At 39.3% G+C, this 23,511-nt stretch overlaps 1 protein-coding gene across 4 annotated transcripts in view; it reads right to left on the bottom strand.

Moving 5' to 3' along the window:
- Positions 1-23,511, bottom strand: part of APP (amyloid beta precursor protein) — a 199,496-nt gene that overhangs the window by 83,692 nt on the left and 92,293 nt on the right. For all 4 annotated transcript variants that reach the window (XM_072326680.1, XM_072326679.1, XM_072326678.1 and 1 more), the window contains exons 4-6: positions 20,978-21,090; positions 18,313-18,506; positions 1,394-1,596 (exon numbers count right to left, since the gene is read on the bottom strand). In XM_072326680.1, the coding sequence (XP_072182781.1) occupies positions 1,394-1,596; positions 18,313-18,506; positions 20,978-21,090 (510 nt within the window). The remainder of the gene's footprint in view (positions 1-1,393; positions 1,597-18,312; positions 18,507-20,977; positions 21,091-23,511) is intronic.

A 23,511-nucleotide genomic window follows, 5' to 3' on the forward strand; every position in this document is an offset into this window, starting at 1 on the left:
CCCTCACCTCATCTGCAGCAGAAGGCATTTCTCTGTCACCATGGTGCAACATTTTAGACTTGGGAGAAACAGGATAATGGCTTTTCATTGTAGCCAGCAAGCATGTGCATTTCTAACAGATTTTTAAAAGGTAGCTTCAGTAGTTTGCCTCTTCTTTTTTTGTATTTTACATTCATATTATTACATATTATTTTCCTGAAGGCTAAACATCTTAACCTCTTTGAAATGTCAGCCTCAGTAAAGAAATGAGCTCTACCTAATTTGTCCTCATTTCCACTCATCCAAAATCCCATTAAAATGAAGTGTTCTTTTCTCTCCCCCTCCTCCTCAATATTCATTTTCCATTCAGAACAGGGCACTTTATTCCCAGGTGGTGAAAGCTCACATATGGAAATGCATTTAATTGGTTTAAAGATTTAAATATAATCTCATCCCACTCCATTCTCACTGAACTATATCTCCAATAATTGAGCAAAACACTCAACAGACAGTTAAAAAAGACAGAAAGGCACAAGACTGCTTTTCCAGCCCTAGAAAGAAATGTTTGCAAATCATTTTACTAAAGCATTAATGCTTTTGATGAGAGAGTTTACCTACGCAGACACTGAATAGAAAAAAACAAATGAAGAAAGTCTCCCTTTTCCAGGGCATTTCTCTTTGGCACTCTTCGGTCACATGAATGTGTGAGAAATCCAAGACAGGAGCCCCCTGCTTTTTCTTTCCTTACCTGCTCTGGCAAGCACCACTACCATGGATTACTGCCTCATCTCATTTTGCCTTTGCATCCTGCAAGTCCCAAATCCTCTCATTTTTTAATCATATCTTCTGCCATCATCTCCGGCCCTTACAGGTAGAACTGTAAGCACTGCAGAAAAATCACTGTCTATTTTACAGATATTTACATCATACGCTACCGTTCTTATAAAAATAGAAACACAAGAACAACTCATTCAAATTCATATTGTAGGAGAAGTGTGGCCTTTAAAAATATTGAGCTGCTTTGCCCACTGACTAGAGTAAAAGGTCCAAGCTCCTGCTTTGAACTGACACCCTGTTCTGTAACAAATGCAAAACATCCCATGTACAACTTCTCTGTTTTAACTGCTACACATGGCAGTCAAGTTAAGTTATTGAATGCTACTTCAATTGAAAAAAAAAACAACAGAAACACTACTTCAGTTACAATACCAACCATACACAGTGACCAGACACTCCCAAATACTTGAAAAGGAAAAAGGAAAGGGATTTAAATTTGCAAATTAGTGAAGACAAAACATAACGATGCTGCAGCTTAGGGTATTTTGCTATTTGGAACACTTCTTGTCATAAAGAGCAAATGTACAAAGCAGTAGGAACAGTTTTCCAGCCACAAGCTAACTGCCCATGAATTTACCTCTGACAACTTCTTCCACAGACTCCGTAGTTGTGGTGGTAGTGGTTGCGATGCTGGTAGTTCTTTCTGTCGCTTCCTCATACTCCTCCTCTGTCTCTTCAATTTCATCGCCATCGTCATCGTCATCATCATCAGCATCTTCATCTTCCACAACAGTTAGCTCCTCATCTTCCTCTGGTTGTTCTTCTACTACCTTATCATCACTAAACAAAGAAAATTAAAATGATGAGTCAGCAACAAAATGATTCCAAAATGCTAAGTGAGACATTTTATATGGCAACACCGTAAGGACAGGAAGTTACCTGTTTCCCCATCTCCTTCCTCCACCTTTAAATAAAACAACATAGATAGTGAGGGACTCTGAAATGTCTCAGTGAATGAGAAATCAGAGGAAAGAAAAAAATGCATTAGCAATGCTGTGAGAAATCTAGCAGGATACCAGACTGGAACTCTCCTCTTTGTACACAGGGATGGAAAAAAAAATTCTCATCAGCAACACTATATTTTGACAGCTGAATAACACTCCAAATACACTTGCTTCACTCTGCCATCAACAAATCAATTCATATTTTGAAAAAAGCCCAAATTAGCCCAAAATGCCTAAGCCCATACGCAGATGAAAGCGGAGAGTTCCTCAGGATTTTCTCACCCAGGAGTGATTCAAAGGCTGTAGCTAAGGGCTACTTTGCTTGTCATCCTCAGAGAACAACTTTAGGTGTCAAAACAAGCATTTAGCTGACCTATAATTCTCTACAATGACTGCTGATTTATTTATTCTGTTGTTACAACAATATTTTGTGAATAGAAAAGCCACTTTTAAGGTAACTGTGAGAAAAACAGTTTCCACAAGGTTTAATGAAAAGACATTGGGCAAATTTTTTGTGTGAGGGAGCGGACAGCTGACACAGTGCTGCAATTCATTCTTCAGCTGACTGTTGCTAGCTCTTCTCTGTGTGGTTTTGTCTTCTTTAGGCACCTCAAAGCAGGCAATGGACACAGCAGCAACACCAAGGACCCAATTATCCAGAAAGAGAGAAGAGCCTTCCAGTTTTGGCCCTCTGTACAAGAGCTGCAGTGAGCAAATGTTGAAGTCTGCACAGTTCTCCTGATAAGGTCACTGTCTCAGCCAGTATGTATGGCCACTCAGCAAGGCAAGCTCAGCTCAGCTACACTGCAAGGCTTATGGTACTAAGCTGTCATGTACCAGACTGAGCCCTGGGCAACCTTGCCTTCCCACAGCAGGGAATTTGGAACTAGACGATCTCTGAGGTCCCTTGCAACCCAAGCCATGATTGTATGAAATGTAAGTAAACCTCTGAGCTTACGAAGAAACCTCAAATTAGTGGGCTAAATCTCATTATATATAACAGGAACCTAAACAACAATTCGTGCAGCTATGTAAAATTCTCAGGAGTCAGTTCTCAGCAATAAGAAGGAATACTGCAGTCAGCTACCAAACACGTTTGGTGGCTTAATGTGTGAAGAAGATCAGAACTGCTCATAATTCTGTATGATATACAGGCAATAGGCCAAAATACATAAACTTACTGACTGCCATTGCTGTTTTTGGAAGACTTACTAACATTGTACCAGCTGTAGGAAAGTCTCACATTTGTTAATCTGTCCTCTTCTTGAAACTCACTGCTAATGAGTAAATTATCCTTAAATATTCAGACATACAGTGAATTTTTATCAGCGTCATACACAAGAGGTTTTGCATCCTTTTTTTCATGGTATCACATATGCTTGAACAGCCTTTTATTTGATGTTAACACCTTGCTTCTTTCATTTCATTTTGAAGACTAACACTATAACATTTCACTTTACAATATGTTGTCTAGTACAGCTTTGAGAGTAAACTCAGAGCAAAAAAGAAGATGGAATAGTCTTTTAAAAAGTGTTGTGAAGAAATTAGGAAACAGTGAAAATAATCTCGTATGCCACAAGCATGATTACTAGGAAGAAGTTAAGACTTATACAAACAAGCATACATCCTCTGTTGCTCACCCTCAAAATAATTGGCCTTTCAAAACACAGGAAAGGATTAAACAGTGCAGCTTTCCATTAAGTGAAGCCTAGGCAGGTTACCGGGTATAGTAAAGATAAACTGCTGAAGAGTCTGAAAAAGTGATTACCTGTTTCCATTTACATGGGGAAGACTGAAAAAGGGACAAAATCGCCAGGTTCTTCTCTTAGTTTCTTCATTTCAAAGAACTAAATTAGAAATTCCAGTATTTCTACAATATGATCTTCCTCTGGCATTCTAATTTCAGTATCTCCAAAATTGCCATCTTCGTTCTTAGTAAATCCTTTCTGAGTAACAGAATTATTCTGTTTCCATTACAAAGAATTAAACCTTTCTGGTAGTGTGAAATAATTGCTACACATACACTGTAACCTTTGAATAGACAAAGGGAGATGAATTTTTAAGTTCTAATACCTGTTTCTGATCTTCAGGCTAAGTGGATTCTAGTCTTGTCTACGTATAAAGTAGATGTTCTGAGTATAAGGCGTCCAGATTTTGATCTAGAGCATCGGACAGGCTATGCCCTAACTACGGGAACAAACACAACACACTTCTAAGAAAATGCAATTATTTTTCATTTTCCTTTCACATAAATGATCACTCCCAGATACCGGCAACTTCATGAAGTTAAAAAAAAATACAAAAAAACTCTCCAATCCAATCACTCAACACCTCACACAAATAATATACAAATATATACACACAAATAATAAACAAAACAAAACAAAAAGGAAAGTCTATTAGCCACATGGAAAGCTACTTCAAAAATAATTTGTATGCATTCATCCAATAACCATCTGTTTTTAGCTACACAAAAGCAATTAACTCAGCTATGTCAGTCTCCAGCATTCTACTGGAAAACTCTCGGCATCAAGACAAAGCTTTTTAAGGGGGGCATGACAGAAGCATGATATAAGAAGATAATTCTCTATATATGCCAGTTGCTTCTGCTCACCATTACAGTGGTCCCTCCTTTCCTCTCTAGCAGTTTATCAGAAGGAAATGAAACCTTGCTATATACTTGAAGAAATGGGATACCTGAAATTAGGCTTTGCAAGGTTTTCTCTTCCCTAGTAGCCCTGTTGTTCAAAGAAAAGTGGAAGGGGAAAAGTGCTTTGCACTTTCTCAATAGGATCTCCTTCAGCAAAACTGAATACCCAGAATGGGATTGGTATCATAATACTCAGCTATGCAAAACAGTAACAGAGACCAATCACATGAATGTAGAACAGTGAGGGACATATCCTAGCCAGCTCTAACAGTAAAAAAAAAAGCAACGGTTTATATTAGAAATCAGTGCAAGTACTCTAATTCATGTGCTCCTAAGGCTCAATCACAGCACGCATGCTTAGCAGTGCAAACAGAAAATAATGACATCTTCAAAGAGGTACTTGGTCACGACATGCACAAGAACAGCATTTAATGTGAGTGGCTTAAGATGACTCTTCAGGGGCCAAGGACCACTGGGAAGAAGGAAGAATCCCAGTGTGTGCCAGTGAGTGGACACTGAGCCTTATCCTTGAAGACAGGTTTAGTATCTATAAAGAGTGTTAAATCCCAATGGACTTCTGTCACAAAGACAGAAGCTGGAATTGGCACTTTTAGTATTATGAAATGTACTACACTTCCTGTAACACAACAAGAAGAATGATCCTTGGTTTTGTTTCTTTGAACTTCATCTTTGTTAATATCCTGGATCTTCCTCAAAGATCATGAAGAGGAACAACAGAGGAGTGAAGTCATACTTCAGCTTTTGGACTGATGCATCTACTTTCTGAATGGTGCAAAAGCCCCTCTGCTGCACACTGCATGAGGCTCTGTTTCTCTGTGTCATACTTCATACTCTAGTACCGTTTCACATTTCTCCATCAGCACCTGCACAGTGCTGTTTCCCAGACATAAAGACTCACAATGTTTGCACTCCTCTCACCTCAGCATCCACCTTCTTCCAACAGAAGCTTACTAAAAGGTAAACGTGGATGCTGGTATTTTTCTCAGAAATCTCTGATTTTTAATATATGTAGCAGGTGCGCTTACTTCCTATTACTGCTATTACATTTTACCTTCTTTGCTTAATGAGTATGTCTCAGTTTTGTTTCTTCTGAGCAGCATCTTGACGACATTTCCATATATTCCCTTGACACTATCCCAGGCAGGGTTTTATTAGCTCTACAGACTGAAGTGCTTCGTTTAAAAGACACCGTTGACATTTTGCCTTAGCTTAAGTGGCGCCGGTGACAGAATTTTTCAAAGGCTGCTTTGAATGTGTATTACTTGATACACTGACAGGCTCGCAGATTTGTAAAGCCATATCATCGTCATCTGAATTTAACAGTTCAACAGTAAACAATGGAGGTTAATTCTGAGGCTTGAACACAAAAATATTTGCTGTTTTCATACAGAACATCGTTGTACCTCATTCTGCTGTCAGCAGACACTTCTGGCAGACCAGGCAGCACCGTTTCCTTCAATGGTGGACACAGAGGTCACCGTGGCTTTGAACCTCCTGCTTCTATCTCCCCACATGTGGGTTATTAAAATTCATCCCTTTATCATGGAAATAATACTTCCCTCAAGCATCCAAGCAGTGCAGTGGGTTTTTAAAGGAATCATCTACATTCCTATGTGTGATGAAAAACATTACTTCAAATTTGGCAGTTGTAGCACTATTTCTGATGCTGCAGAGGCACTGGAGTTTCAGGAAGCCTTAAGAGGTAGTAAGTCCCATTTCCAACACTGATGTAAGTAAAAATATACCAATGGGCATATTTCTGTTTCTAAAAGACATACTACTGTACAGCTACAGTATGCATCCAGGCACATGGTTACAAACAGTGCTTAAAGCACAGTTCTGTTTATGTATATCTAATAACTTTCTTTTCTTAATCCATCACTTCAGTAAGAACTGACACCAACATACTGCTTATTCACTTCATTCAGAATTGGGCATATCCCTGTCACTTCTTGAAGACGAAACTGAAAAACTGGTAAAGGGAAACAAATGAAAGTGAACAACATTCACTTGCTGATCAAGAAATGAGAAACAGAAGATGAAAGTTTGATTTTAGTATTCCAATAACCTACAAGGGGACAAAAACAGAATACAAATAAAGAGAGCAATTAAGTTTTCTTTCCAACTGTGCTTTAGGACTCTTGGGACTACAGCACAAGCTATGTTTTAAGAAGAGATTTCCATCTGTAATTATTACCTTCAGACAAAAATTTGGCAAAGCTTTCAATTGCCGATAACAAATAACTAAGAACTAATTAGTGGTTTGGGGAAGTGCCTCACACCTTTGTCTGCAATAAACTCTCATCCATTTGAATGTACTTAAAGCATGATCTTGCCAAATAACAACTTGAACAGAAACATACTTCATCACTAGGTGAAAACAGAATGAAAAGGTGTGAAAGACAGATGTTTTGAAATGTGAAAAGATTGGCGTTCACTCCACTTTTGAAACTCTGTTTTAATGTGAATATATTCCATCTGCACTGTGGTTGTTTGGTTTTGTTTTTTTTTTAGCAGTCAACAAAACTGAGTAAATAGAATCACAGAATCATTACAGTTGCATAAGACTTGCTAAGATCTTCTGGTCCAACCATCTACCTACAACTAATATTGCCCACTAAACAATGTCCCTAAGTAATACATCCATCGTTTCCTCAAACACCTCCAGGGATGGTGACTCCACCATCTCCCTGGGCAGCCTGTGTCACTGCCTCACCGCTCTTGCTGAGAAGAAATGTTTCCTAATATCCAATCAGAGCCTCTACTGGTGCAGCTTGAGGCCACTCCTCTCATCCTCTCATTGCTAGCCAGGAGAAGAGGCCGACTCCCACCTTGTCACAACCTCCTTTCAGGCAGGCGTAGAGATGCTACGTTGACTCTAGACAGCCAAGGGAATTAATACAGGACAAACAACTACTGCACATAAGCTGCTGCTTGTGCTCTTCCAGCCCAGCAAGGGAAGCTGAGAGTAATTTATGAATCCATAACTTTGACTGCTACAGGTGCCACCATCCCACTTTCTGGCATCTTGTGCTTCTCTATAGCCTCTTCAGCTCCTCTCAAATGACCTTCAGGAAACATGAGATGGGGCTGGATTTTCAAGTATTCAGCCTGTGTACAACTTTGCTTCCACCAGAAGATTAATGATAAACACAAATATACATTCCAGTATATAGGAAAGACACAGAGCATAAGGCTCTTTAAATGTGAGTTTGGAAATGGATCCAGCTGCAAACCTCTGTGTGTCTTAAGAGTAAATATCTTCACAGAAAACACAAAACAGGAACACAGAAGAGTATGACAAATACTTGGAATCCAAACAAAATGAGTGCACTTGACCTGGCCTAATTACCAGGCTTTTGATTAAAAGCAAATTAGAAAGCTAACAGGCAAGGAACCAAATTTCCTCACAACAAACATGCACATCAAAGGTTTGGGCATTTTCCACCTAGCATTTATCCAAAGCTTGCATTCCTCTGACTGAAAGATGAGTTTTCTCACAAACCAGGTGTGAACCTACCATTGCATGCATTGCATTCCTCTGAACAGTGCCATTAATTAAACATATGACTCAACACAGGAACTACTTAAAGCTAAAAACTAAGCCATGGGTGCACTTAGGAACATGAGTGCTCACATCACTGTACCTTCTAATATTTAACTTTGACTTTGGTGCACTAGTTGACTTGAAGGTAAAGGTGAGCATATTAGCTGTGCGAAAATGAGCACCAGGGGAGTTTTGCTTTAGTGTAGGTGAGGGAAAGACAAAGCCAAGAACAAAATGAAAATTTCAGCATTCACCTTGAAAGTCTAGGGGGAAGGTGTTGCACTAAAAATATCTTTTTCCCTCAAATACTGGGACAGGGCAGGGGGAAACAGCAGGACAGGAACTAACCTGTGATTTAGCCATGAGATTAGGCACAGTTCCAGGAAAGAAAAGGGTTATGCCAGACCCCCAGTCTACATATCTGATCTTTTAAATGGCTTATTTGTGTCAAAGCTTGAAAAATTACAGTGATTTACAGAATCAAGAGTATGACCCACAAGGTACCTTTGCCATGATGTGCTTGGTAAGTGACCCCAAAAGCAGAAACTGCTTAAAACTTCCTTAGTTTTTTTCACTAGGCCTGGGTTAAACTATGCAAATAAATTAGATACCCCACTACACAAAGGAACAATGTGACATTTGGGCATGTACGAACGCTTTTTCAGTCAAAATTTTAATAATTCAGATGGGCATCTTCCACTGTACACCAAATCACGAGAGATTCATACTGCCTAGCATTTCTCCAGCATCCATTTTGTGATTTATAATTATTTTCCATTTTCCTTTTTGTTCTTCCTTACTCCAGAAATCACAATGCTGTATATTTTCACCTGTCCTAATAGAAAACAACAATAAGGAACTCAGCTATTTCACAAAGTGTTACGCAGGCTGCTTTTGAGTTCTGAAGACTTTACCAAACAACAGAATTACGTGATTCTTAATGTCTTTCATCTTCCTGCTTTTAGAATGTGTTTTTTTTTACCTTTACACATAATGACAACAAAAAATTGCCTGCTTTCATTAACTCCAGCAGAAAGAATAAGAAGTGGAACTAAAGATGTTTCAGTCTCATTTTTAAACAGAACAGAACAGAACAGAAATAAATAAATAAAAAGGAAAAAAAAAAAAAAAAAAAAGAAGAAAGAAAAAAGCAGAGAAACTCAGAACTAGAAATGTATTTACAAACACATGAAGCCCATCAGGATCACAGAGCCTTCTGACATTTAATAAATAACATATTCAAAATCCTGACAGTAGAAGACCATGAAGACCAAATGCGATGGAAGATGGCAGGGTAAAGGTCATCTGTGTGTCCCTGTTTCAGCCAGCCTGAGAATCAGCAGGAAACCCTGGATCTGTTACAACGCATTTGCTTCCACAAAACCTCTGCTGTAATCAGAAGGGACTGTTCTATGTCTCTTTGTCTAACCTGTTATTTCACCGCTTACTTGAGGTACACAGTATGAACTATAAACCAAATAAGTATGCGCTTTGTCTGTGGAATTCTTCACCTCAGTACCCTCACACGGTAACTAAAGATCCAAACTGCAAGAACATCTCTGTTTTACAATGGGGAAAGCAAACAAAAAATGCCAGAAGCATGTAGGTACCCTGGATACTCAATTCAAGATGTTGCCTAACCTTTTTCAGAGAACATGCCATCTTAACTTTTCTAAATGCAGCTTCCCTCAGCAGCTTCTGCAAGCAGCCAGATCTGCTGAGGGGATCCCCTCCACTCATGCAGCCAGACCAAGCTCTTCACCAGGTCAGCATTTTACTGTTTTAAACCTTTTCCTTTTTACTCAAATCACAATTTCCATGCTATTTTTCCTCAGCAGTGATAAAAACAGAGAACCCATGTGAAGAAATGGCATGTTATTATGCAACCAGAGCCAAAAACATTCAAGATTAGAAATGTCATCTGTCAGTAGAACATAAAAGCGTTGACTGTTTTCATTCATATATTCAGAAGTGTGTATGCAGCCTTTCTTAACATGTGGAGAAAAAAAGCATTTACTACAGAAAATGCTCTACTACACGGCATTTGTAATAGCATAGCCTCACAAGAAGTGGAATTCTTAAATTTCCACAAAGCCCTAATACTGATTTCATATTTCTAGTGTAGACCACATGACAACCTCCAGCACTGAAAGGCAGAAGAGAGCAGGAACTGCTGGCTAACTTTATGGAGGAATATCCAGTTATGAATCCATTGGCACGCAGATCTCCTGGTGTAACAATACATGTTGAAAGACCCAGCTACAAATTTCTCGCTTCCCATTTTTTCTTTCATCAAGAATACATAACACACTGTTTGAGATGGGATGGTATACATCTTCATGTTACAAGAACTTCCCAGAACATCTAGGAGAAATGTCAGAACAGTTTATCGAGTTGTTTACAAAACGTATACACAAATGTATACAGGGAACTTTTTGCTCCAACATTTCAGTGTCGGACAAATGACAACATTTTTGTTTATAATGCTTTTATTACTTAAAGAAAAAAACTGCAACTAATAACTTTGTTTTTTGAGGTTTTAAAAGCATCATCCCTCTCTCAAAGTCTACTATTTATTAAATACCCCAAGTTTGATGCCATTAACCTCCTGAAAAAGGGCTGCACATTCGTGTAAATCATATAGGTGGTTTGCATAGCTAGCGTTTGCTGGCTCTCATGAGGGGTCACAAAAGCATAGATATATCCTACTCATCACTTTCTCAATTAGATTAATTCTCTCCACCCACAGTCTCATCCATCATTTCAGTTAAGGCTTTGTACTCAAATGGTGATTAGATTTGCCAACTCAGCATCGCTGCAATTACCCCTCAAAGCAACACGCTGTTTCATCAGTTCCATTTGGAAGTTCTTGTCCTAAGAAGAAATCCAACACCTACCACACTTTCTAGAGTCATTAACACTCCTGTGTTTTTACGCTTTCTGATTTTAACAACATCCACATTAAAAAGGAAAAAATGCTATTAAAAAGACATTGTGAATTATCTAAGTATTAAGAAATCTTCTACATGAGAGACAAAAACAATTAACGTAAGAATGTAAGACACAATATGCTAATAGCATAAAGAATATGCTAATCACATACAGAATATGCTAATAGGACAACATACTTCAAAAGATATTCAGCATAAGCAGTAATATTATGCCTATTAATGGATGGTGCCTTAAATTTATAAAGAAAAGCAATTAAGTTTTATCATGAAAATACTTATAAAAACAGAACTTCTTAGATAAGATGTACCATTAATATCAGCTGTGTTAAAACCAGCAGATGTGTTTTATAATGGGTATATGACACCTTTTTATTCCAGCTTCTAACTACAAGCATTGAGGAGATATGAGCTTCTGACCAATTAGTTGAAATACTGCTTTCCAAAAATCGGAACACGTTCCACACCAGCTCCCCTACATTAACCCCATTTCTTTATCAATTTGGTAATGGACGATTCTTATGATATCAGGTTCACCTATTTCAACAACTGCTGTTAATCTCTATTGAAGTCAATCTGGGAGGAAGGCAATTAATAATAAGCAAGTTTCTAACTTCTTGTATACACATTAGCTCACTGACCTACAATTAAGAACAATTTGTGTTAAGACAGTCAAGGAGAACACTGCCTCTGGTTGTGTCCCTCCCTGCTCTTGTGTCACAGATGGCCAACCTCCCTTCAAAGCAAATCCTGCACCACTGGCATGAAGTTCCATTTCCTGCATATTTCAAGGGTACACACAGCCTGCTGGCACAGCACAGAAAAAGGGAAATCTTGTTTATCCATCCCAAAGCAAGTCATTTCCTGTTTGTAAGTGCGAATCTGCAGTCCAGACCCTTTGTTAGTTTCAGATCTAGTTCAGCTTTACTAGTGCTTCAGGAGTAGATAAGATCGGTTTTATTTATTTATTTATTTATTTTTCGCAAGAATCATTTAGGAGATTCCCACTGGAGGATTTCTCACTGACATTTTAGAAATTGACTTTCCAATTTAATGAAAGAGCTTACACAGAAGATAATTCATTGTTGTTTGTTTTCATGTGAGTAATATGATAGCTTGAAAACAGTTGAATACTCAACAGAGATAAAATGTTAATTTTGTTTGTCCTCCAGTGACTATTTCCAACAAAGAATTTAGCATCAGCACCTTCCATTTTCTTGATCAATGTCACTGTTTTTAGCTTTAGAAAACCAAAACCTTCGGGACTCAAATATCCTTTTTCTACATTCTTAATATATATCTTCTGGGCGCAGAACTGGTTTTAGTTAAGCTACCGATTTTTCACTCAACTCTGCAGGATAACATGAGCAATAGGAATGACAGAAGGAGGGAAGAATGGACAAGATACAAAATGGCATGGCACACTAGCCAAACTATGACTGAACCTGTAGAAACTGAAGGGTTTAAGAAGTAGTAGGAATCTCATCCCTAAAGCCCTTGCAAACCTACACTAGCAGGTGTGCACAACCAGCCAGCAGGCTGGGCCTGTGCCTCCCTCAGGCCCGCAGCACTTGGTGGTCCCATGAGGATGCTGGAGACCCAGATCCCATGCCACAGCAGCAGAGGTGCTATCCATATACACAAGCCTGCCTCGCTGCACATGCATTCACAGGAAAGATGTACAACGCAAGAGGTTGAAGACTTGATCACTGAGGTCCTCTAGAGAAGCAAAACAGAAATCTCTCCCTGAAATGGAAGGAAGCAACTCATTGACATCACCACTTCTGTCTTCTAGTTTCATTAAATATTCTCCATGTCAGAGCCCAGTTTCTTTCTTCCAGAGTTTGAAATGCCAAAGAGACTAAAGAATTAGTCAGAATTGTAAAGAAGAATGACTGATATAAAGTAAACAAGATGCTCTGATCTCCCTAAGCATGAAGTGGAAAGAAATGCACAACCCTGCCAAACAAACCCCCCGAAGGCTTGCCTTTCCTGTTCTGTTTCCAAGTGCATTTTCAGGATATATACACACGTGAGACAGAGAAGGAATGAGCAGAGGAAACAGAAGGGCAAGAGGGACAAGTAAAGGGAAGCAATGAGATTTCATGTTTTGCGTGTTTGCTGCCACACTGTTTGCAGCCCCATATCGCAACTAAAACATTGCTTCACGGCTTTTGCCTGGACAAAGTCTCCCATTGATACACAGACCCAAAGATGGGAGTCCTGATTAAGTTGGTCAAAGTTGCACCTAAAGTAGGCAAGACAATTTTTCAAGTACAGAAATGACAAAAGCCCATAAAATTTGGCTTTTAAAATTATTATACTGACTCTTGAATACTCATCACTTCTCGCCTACTATAATTACTTGCTACATGTCACTGTTTAACTCAGGAATTTTCCATAAATATTTGCCACAAGCAGACAAATAAATTGCCTGTCTGGCCTGTGCAGCTTCTTTTAAGGTAACAGCGTAACACACCAGGACTCTGAGCTACTGCAGAAGGTCAGGGCACTAAATGACTGTGGCCAATTTAAACACACAGCCTGATTTAATGACAACACTCCACGCAATTTCCATTGTAACTCATTTGATGTTAACTTGCAGGCATTTATGAAAAGAAGACAGCAGGTAAAACCACGCATTGACATCTTTGTACCACTCGAGTCACAAGGCTTTAAAATGAGCTAAAAAGTGAACAAAATGAAACATACAGCTCCTCCACGTCAAGTGAGAATCTTTGTATAGGTACTCAGCAGAGCAGATTTATTAGTCTCTGCTACTTTTATTCCCCAAATGCTTGAACCCAACAGACAATTAAAAGCACAGTGTCTCACCTGGTAACAATTCAGCAAAAGAGTCACATATACTATGCTGTTTTCACCATTAAGAAAAAATGGCTGGTTTTAAAAGCTTTTCAAGATTGTCTGGATTATGGGTGAAGGAGACAATTAAGAAGCTTCAGTTTTTGCAGATGCCTACCACTGGAAAAAAAACAGTTCTTTGAGACAGAAAAAAAAAAAAAAGTATATATACATTTAACCGTTTCTTTTGTCAGCACTGCAAAACCAGGACACAACATGACCACCATGTTATACAACATAAATTCTTATTTGGGTTTTACTTCACAGATGCCTAATTTTTAGCATAGAATGGATTGCATTCCTTTGAATTATTTACTGTAGCTTTAAAAATCCTATGGGCAGGTATGAATAAGCCATAAAACTTCGCTTGGCAGAAGTTTATGAGAAACTGTAAACCAAGACCTTACAAAATACACAAAGCACTACAACACATTTACTACACTATCCAAATCATTAAATCAGGCTGAACATACATTATGAACACACACTGAACAGACAAATTTAATTTGGCCTGTCCTGTCAAGGAAAAAAGCAATGAGAAAATTAAATCCTCTATTTTAAACCTTGGAAGTGAATTCAGGTAGTCTAGTAAAATGACACCTGACTGAAGTTAGGACACTATCTTGTCCTTTTGAGCTTTAAGACTCATGTCCTAAAGAGAAGCTTTTTATAAAACACTCAATATTGTGCTTCTCTTTCCCTAGTGTAACAGAGGGATAATGACAGCAGCCTATTTTGGAGGCCGAAAGGAAAGCATAGGAGGTCTGATACACAGTGATGAGAAGATGAGAAGAAGTATGCATGAAATGGGTGTAGATAGAGAAGATCTGCAGCTCAGCCACCACTCACAGAGATGTTCAGCTTGAGGCATCAAGGACACCAAAAGCTCATAGCAAGTGTCCAGGTATGGGAAGTTGGCCACAAGGCTGTGCTGAGTTTTCAAGGGCAGCCAGAGCTTGTAGGTCATTTGACTGAATTGCAGCTATAAATGGAGACCTCCGCAGCTATACTGAGAGCCCATACCTGCACCTGGCTGTCCCTCAGGCAATCTCCAAGGTAAGTATAATTAAAGTGTGGATAACAGCAAGGCACATCACTGAAAACGCTTGTGACTTCTTAGTTGCACACTATTTCAGGAGAAGCACGACATGGCACCATTTGAAAAGCAAAGCCAGATCCTCCCTTTTGGCCTCACAAACTGAAATTTGCCATATCCATCCATCATGGCAACACACCTTCCATCATTTTGCCAAGCACTTCCAACAAGTGACACATTAAGGCAGGCTATGTCCTTTTCACTCTGAGGTGCAGGTCAGTCAGAGCCATATTGGTCAGAACATTCACTCGTGATGATGCTGTAGCTCAAAATGCCTCCATGCACTCTTTCGATGGCATGGCTTAATCCCGTAGCCAGGGTCACCAGCAACAGAATGGTCTCCACCCCAGTGCGAGGAGCTGGTTCTGTTCCAGCTGTACTACTTGCCAATTCTGAGTTAAAAAGATACTAAAGTACCTATGGCAAAAGCATCTGAAAGGTCTTACTTGTACAACAGGGTTAAACCACAGAGGCAGATCTTAACGGAACAATAACAAACAAACAAACAAACAAACAAACAAACAAACAGAAGTTTTCACACAGCACTGGCTTGAAATCTTGACTTCTGGGTAAAAACAGAAAAATCAACCAACTCAATAAGAGCTGCAATAGAAATTCTGCAGAATGCCAACAACAAATCCAGGGCAAAGTGGAAGGTTTCAGGCAGGATGAAACAAACATTGTCAGTGCAAGATCAAACATTTATTGCAAGCACAAATACAGGCTGGGCAAAGAATGACTTGTGAGCAACTCTGAGGAGAAGGATTTGGGGGTGTTGGTTGATAAAAGACTCAACATGAGCTGGCATCGTGAGCTTGCAGCCCAGAAGGCCAACCATAGCATGGGTTGCACCAAGAGAGACATGACCAGAAGGTCAATGGAGGTGATTCTGCCCCTCTTCTCTGCTCCTGTGAGATCCCCGTTTGAAGGGGGTTTAGAACTAGAATATCTTAAAGGCCCCTTCCAAACCAAACTAGTCTATGACCCTATGATTTAAGATGAAAAATAAAATCTTCAGTAGATACTTCAAACAGTGTGGCTTTAATAGCATAAAATACTGGGAATTTAGCATTGAAAGATATACCCCTGTACTTTTTTCCCTTCCCTTCCCTTCCCTTCTCCTTCTCCCTCACAATAAGCTTAGCACTAAGGCATATATATATATTTATTAAAACATGCTTTTATATGCATGGATAGACAGATATACAAATTATACAAAAATATACATGCAAAATTTGAACTACCACCTACTGCTGCATGAAAAATTGAGTTTTTGTTGTGTTTTTGTTGTTGTTGTTTGTTTGTTTTTTAATATGAATAAATTTCAAGAGTATTTCTGGCTCCAGTACACACGGTATAAATGCCGTTAGGAAGCTGAAGATGCAGCAAGAAATATGAATGAGTCAGTATAAGAGAACTACAAATTGCTTGGCTCCTCATCTGCAGCTGAAGTGCCCCATAAAAGGATTCTTTCATTTTTCTTTTACATGCACATATATGGGAGGTGAAGATAGAAAAAAAAGCAATATTTGCTTGGGACTTCAGAAATTGCTTTAAATGCAATTCCAGTTCCTATTCCCGGAGGATAAAGAATTTCTGAAGTTATTCCTGCACTACTCTCTTCATATATTAAATTGCTTTGAGAAGAACAAAACAGAAGAGTAAGGTAAATGTTCTGTGACAAACATGAAAAGAACAAAAATAAATTGCCTTCTAAACAAAACAATTTAATACACATCATTGTGTGCTCTTCTGTTTGAAATATTTTAGGAAACTTTGAACTGATACAAGAAAGTTGTATGCACACATATAATAACTACGTACAATAAATAGAGATAGAGGTAAAGTAGATAGAACTCGAGGTAGAGCTACCTTATATTTTTCTATCATATAAATATACAAAGGAAAAAGCAAATCAATATGAAGTATGTGCTAATTTCATACCCTAAAAGAACATTTTATAATCAAAGACCAAAGTAAACACAGATGTGACACAGCAACAGTCCAAAGGTTAGTTTGCAAATCACACCAAAAGGTTATAAATCGTGACATTTTGATAACTGCTAGAAGCTTAGGTCAGAAAAACAGCTTGAACATGGCAAGAGGGAGTATACAATGCTGCTTGATGGAGATTTCTTGCACCCAATAGCCCATACCATTCACTGATCTACTTACAAGAGAAGACTGAAAATTACAGTAGGAAACTATTTAATTAATCCTAATTAATAAATTTGTAAATTATTTTTATTTAACTTATTGCATTTTCAAGAAAAAACTCTTCCTTGCAACACACACTAATGCTTTCTCAGGGAATATTTAGATGCCCATCATTAAGTGTTTGAATGTCCTCCCTTTACACCATATTACAGCAACTTAATTTCTGTCCTTCACCTCTACCCTGTTCCTGAACTTATTTTCATCAGGATTAGTACAAAGTCCAGACTCACATAATTAGGAACTACTGACTTTCTGCACTACACACTTCATTTGGTCCCAGTTTATCTTTGTGGTTCTCCATGAAATTGTTCATAATTTGCCTCAAGTTTAGGATATTCTATCCCTATTTGCAAAAGACACAGTATCATCACCTAAGAAGCAGAAACACTGCATTCTCTAACCTTTTTAGCACAGTATGAAATGTTCAAGTCAAGGGAGTACAAAGATAATTTGTACTTAAATATTGGTTTTATGAAGAAACTCATCTTCCAGTGGTTTGAATTCAGTTCTCTGCTCTCACAGCCGCTGTCTAATGTGCTCAAGAGAGTTGTATGAAAAGTTCTTGACAGCACTGGGCCGCTCAGTCACAACCCACATTTGTGTCAAAATTAACCTATGTGCATAGGAGATGTCAAAAGACAAAGATGAATGTGGTATAGTGCAGTTCTTTTACATCCTACTGATGACTTGCAAAGGAAACCTCCATTTCCTATCATAAAAGGGCCATATTAATTAGTCTTACTGTCAAAGGCTAGACATTAAAACAGATTTTCTCCTATAAATTACACTTAGAAAGTAACAGCAGAAAAATATTCTTATGATAATAACAACAACATAGCTAACGCCTATTATAAATGAAGATATTTCAAAGTCTCCAACAGTGATGCCAGTTGAATATCTGCTGCAGTGCACCCAGACTGCAAAGGAAGCATGTCAGAAAACAGTATTTGTCAATTGGTAGTTAAGAAGTTTGGCAATTAAACATTTTCGCTATAAAGATGGCAATACTTCTACTTGAAAAAAGGATCAAGGCATAAAATGTGCAATAACTGTAGAAGCAATAAGCCTTTATATGGAAGGTTAAAAAAATGATTTTAGCCATAGTATCTGCAAATTCACTTATAGAAAGGAGTCTTCCTTTAACAGTGAGGTCTTTCAGACAGATTTTTGGCATCTCTTGCAAGACGATAAGGGGAAAAAGCCACTCCTACCTTCCATCTGCATAGTCTGCATCTGCGCCTCCCCACCAGACATCTGAATCATCATCTTCAGCATCAGCTGAGTCAAGATTGTCACTTTCCTCTGCTAATGGGCAGCAAACAAATTCCACACCACGAAACTTGTCAATTCCACAGGGCAGCAGCATGCCATAGTCATGCAGATTCATACTCTTCTCACTACAGGACTATAGAAAATAAAATAACAACATTGTCATGGAGGAGGCTGGAAAAAGATGTCACTGATCTCAAGAGAACGTAAGGGGTCGTGTACAGTTGTAGGAGGCTGAAGTTGGTGAGCCGCATGTTTTCTGAATTTTGAAACATGACTTAAGTCATCACCTCTGCATTACCACTCATGCTGTTGGTAGCTCCCTGCCTATGTCTGCATTGAGCCATCAATGTGTGCTTGCACACCAGACAGCCAACCATATCCTGGGTTGCATCTAGAGAGGCATGACCAGCAGATTGAGTAAGGTGATTCTGCCCTTCTACTCTGCTCTTACGAGACCCCACATTTCTGGGGCCCCCAACAGAAGAAAGACATGGAGCTGTTGAATGTGGCCACGAAGGCAATCAGAGGGCTGGAGCACCTCCTCTATGAGGATAGGATGAGAGAGTTGGGGCACTTCAGCCTGGAAAAGAGAAGGCTCCAAGGTGTCCTTATAGTCCTTCCAGTACCTGAAGGGGGGGCTACTGTAAAGCTGGGGAGGGAATTCTTTGAAGGACATGTAGTGACAGGACAAGGAAAAATAGTATTCAAGCTGGAGGAGGATAGACTTAGATTAGATATTAAGAAGTTCTTTACTGTGAGGGTGGTGAGATACTGAACAGGTTGCCCAGTGAGGTTGTGGAGGCCTCCTCCCTGGAAGCATTCAAGGTCAGGCTGGATGGGGCTTTAGGCAGTCTGGTCTAGAAGGAGGTCTAGAGGAGCTCTGCTGAGAGGGACCTGGGCGTCCTGGTGGACAACAGGTTGACCATGAGCCAGCAGTGTGCCCTTGTAGCCAAAAAGGCTAATGGCATACTGGGGTGCATTAAAAAGAGTGTGCCCAACAGGTTGAGGGAGGTGATCCTCCCCCTCTACTCTGCCCAGGTGAGGCCTCATCTGGAATATTGTATCCAGTTCTGGGCTCCCCAGTACAAAAAAGACAGGGATCTCTTGGAAAGAGTCCAGCGGAGGGTCACAAAGATGGTGAAGGGCCTGGAGCATCTCCCCTATGAGGAGAGACTTAGGGAACTGGGTCTGTTTAGCCTTGAGAAAAGAAGGCTGAGAGGGGACTTGATCCAGGTTTATAAATACCTGAAGTGTATATATATATACACTTATATATAAGTGAAGGGAGCCATAGTGGCGAGGCTGGTCTCTTTTCAGTAGTGCGTGGGGACAGGACTAGGGGAAATGGGCTGAAACTTCAGCATAGGAAGTTCTGCACGAATGTGCGCAAGAACTTCTTTACAGTGAGGGTGACGGAGCACTGGAACAGGCTGCCCAGGGAGGTGGTGGAGTCTCCTTCTCTGGAGATATTCAAGACCCGCCTGGACGCCTACCTGTGCGACGTGGTGTAGGGAGCCTGCTTTGGCAGGGGGGTTGGACTCGATGATCTCTAGAGGTCCCTTCCAACCCCTACAATTCTGTGATTCTGTGATTCTGTGTCCCTGCCTACAGCAGGGGGTTGGAACTAGATATCTTAAAAGTCCTTTCCAGCCGAAACCATTCTATGACTTTTGAAAGCAACAAGATGTTCTGTCCCCAGTTCTTTTGTCTTTGCGTGGAAAAACTTATTTCCTCCCTCATACATGGTAACTCCATATGCTCCTGCTCAAAATTCTCATGTTCCATTTCACAGAAAAAACTTAAGGCAGAGCAGTTATTTGTCCTCCTGGGCTATAAATGCTTTAAAACAATTCATTGCAAGATAGATTTACATTTAAAATTAGAATTTGCATACATGAGGGCTGGTACCTTAAACACTTACTTTAAGAGGGCAATTGTATTATCCAAGCAAAAAGCTGAGAAGCACATTTCAACTCTAATCTCAGACCATGGGACAATATACAAAATTAGGAGGCTTGAAACAAAACAGCAACAAAACATTTTGAAGCTTATCTTGTTTCTTATTGATACAGTCTCTTCAGATAAGAACAACAGTGGCAGATACATATTAGCAATTGCAACTTAAGTTCATTTCTGTATTCAGTTAAAGTACTGACAATTTGAACTCTGCGCTTGACAGCAAGATAGCTTTGTACAGTTCTGTGTTTCACAAGGTGTCATAAACTTTCATGCTGAACTTCACATACTGCATCCTGAGACCCTGTGAAGTAGCTGGCATAGCAATATGACACCAATTGAGGGTAACAGTAAAGGCATAGCCTTCATCGATTAAAGTTTATCAGTTAATCTTTAGCTCCAGAACAACAGTAGCAAGGGAAGCCAGATGAGGCAGAAAACATCATGAGTAATGGAATGTGGGGAAATAATCACGTTATTAAATAGGGTTCATGTTAAATAATGCATAATTTTCTCATTAAGCGTAACAAAAAGCCTTCTACACAACCATTCATAAACATCCTTTTTAACTTCTTTTCAACAGTGATGCTACAACTCCAGCTCATTCTCAGAACAGTGATACAGTTCTAGAAAAGCAGATTAATGTACCTCTTTAGCAACGGTATGCCAGTGCAGGTGAGTTTCACACACATCCATCCTTTCCTGGTGAAGGAACTTGCACTTGTCCGGTACCAGAAGGGCATCACTCACAAACTCACCCACTGAAAGAAAAAATAACAGTAAATTTTAAAAAAAAAAAGCAACACATGAATAATAATCAGTCATTTTGCATCTGGTACCTCATCTTGCTAAGCCTCTTGGTAGGCATAAGCCAGCTTTCATGGATGAGAAGCAGGGGCTGTTTGCAAAAGATGGTGCAGTTTTGAATTTCCACAGTGCTCCTGACTTTGATCTGATTTTGATACTGGATTACGGAAACTTTAGCATAACATGGCAACTTCTACTTTAGCTGTGTGAAATATGCTGGACCCACTGATGACGTGTGGTATAACACGAAGATGGTAGGATCTAGCTCATGGAAGGCTAGCACAGGATGCTGGGAGGGATGACGATGCTTTGCTTCTGCATCTATGCAGGGCTTGTGTAGGGAAGGGGCCTGAAGTGCTTTGGAATATTAACAGTTTTTCCATTATAGAATAAAAGTTATCCTAACATATTGTTTTTAATAATCCTAGAATATTTATACTTAGTTGCAGTTCTAATAGCTCACTGAGTTATTGTTGTGATGTAGACCCTTTCTTGCAACCTCATTACATCAGCCAGGTGTTTTCAGATCAACCAAGAAGAGCAGCAGAGCTCAGAAGCCATGGAACACGATGACTCATCACCACCTGCCTACCTGGATCTGACCAGAGTGGGTGAAAAAGGCCTTTTTACCATGGACAGATCTGACCAAAGAAATTGTGCTGCCTTTAGTAGTGGCACAGAAGTGCAACAACACTGCTGAAGTACACAATGATCACAGCTTCAATGCTTACAATTAAAAAGAAACTCAGATGATGAATGACATGATTCATTAGACTAAAATCACTAATCCTGTACAATTCTGGCTTTACAATCAAACAAACCCAAACCCTTGAAAAATGTTTTAAAAGAAAAAAAGACCAAAAAACTGTAGAATGCTTTTCAAAAGTTGATGTACTGAACAGACCCTGCATTGTGAAGCACATGACTCAGCTGGCATAAACGATCGCCTCCCCAGAGCAATTGTCTGCAGTCTCCAAAAAGCTACAGTGGGTTTTAAATGAACAAACCACGATGTCCCAATGGCTGAACGGACACAATAATGAGTTAATGAATTGGAAAGAGATGACTGCAAGTTTACTGTCCAGTAGAGGGTCATCTCAGGGACCTGATGAAACAGTCCTTGAGGCTTACATTAACAAAGTCTGTTTTAAAAATAATCAACACCCCCTTGCACTGGGGGAAAAGCACAGTTCAGCAAATACATGCATATAGCTTTGCTAATCACCAGGATGTACTTTTCACACAAAGTTCCTTGTTCTACTTCAATGCTTTTGATCTCAGGTCTTTAAATTTGGTTGCTTAATTTACTAGGAATAAAAAGGATTTTATTACCTTTACCCTTGTGTGACACACTCTACTGCTTGCAAATTATTAACAGAAATGCCTTCTGAAGGTACGTAGAGTAAACTTGCAGAAATAATGAGTTGAAACACTTTCTGCTAATCCAAAATACAAAATTTGCAGCTTCTGTTAATGGAGTCTCTACTGTCAGCGGTGTCACACCTAAATAATGCACTAAAATGTGAATAAATACGTAGCTTGCTTTTAGCTGTAGTCACGAAGTTGTGGGGGACTATCCTGCCCCACCCCTCACAATGATTCAGCTCATAGGTAATGGAGTACCTGAGCACTACGAAAGCACATGGGTGTTCTGCCCACTGAGCATGTCTGCCTTGCTCTCACAGGGCAGTGCCTTTCATAAATATCTGCAGTTACATGTTGCTGTTGCCTGTTCAAGCACACAAAACATTCAGAGCAGTTTTTATTGCAAACATTTCTAGAAAACAACAAAAATCCTGCAAAAGTGGCAGATATCACAAAGTTCATTTTACTGCAGTGAAACTGATGTGCATTTAGAAGCTACGCATACAACACTGTGTGCAACCCTTTATCATCTGAGTTCAGATACGCATAGGCATAAGAGTCCAAATACCAACACATCTGTTAACTTCTGCGTGAAACATTCCAGTCACCTTAATGCCCAGTATTATTGCCACAGCACTGTGAGTGCAGAGCTAGAAGGCAATTAATAGTGTACCTCGTTACTCCAAAACCCAAAAAACTAGCCTATATAATTTCAGCAAAGTTTTTGGTATTGAACAAATACTGATGTATCACAGAGCTGCAAATCTCAAAAATACAGTGGAAAGCTAAATATTGGAAGTTCTGTGCAATACAGCCCAGGCTGCAATATTAATACCAAACCATGCCTGGCAGTATGTAATTAAAAAAAGAAAAAAAGAGATCTATTTAACACATACCAATTTACTAAAGAACACGCATCTGCTTTATCAAATCAGATTCCTTGAAAATAAGGTAATCATATCTTCATGGTAACCTGAATTCACATTCCAAGTGAGGCACCATTTGGAAGC

This window comes from Excalfactoria chinensis, chromosome 1, assembly GCF_039878825.1.
Source record: "Excalfactoria chinensis isolate bCotChi1 chromosome 1, bCotChi1.hap2, whole genome shotgun sequence".
Classification (NCBI taxonomy): Eukaryota; Metazoa; Chordata; class Aves; order Galliformes; family Phasianidae; genus Excalfactoria; species Excalfactoria chinensis.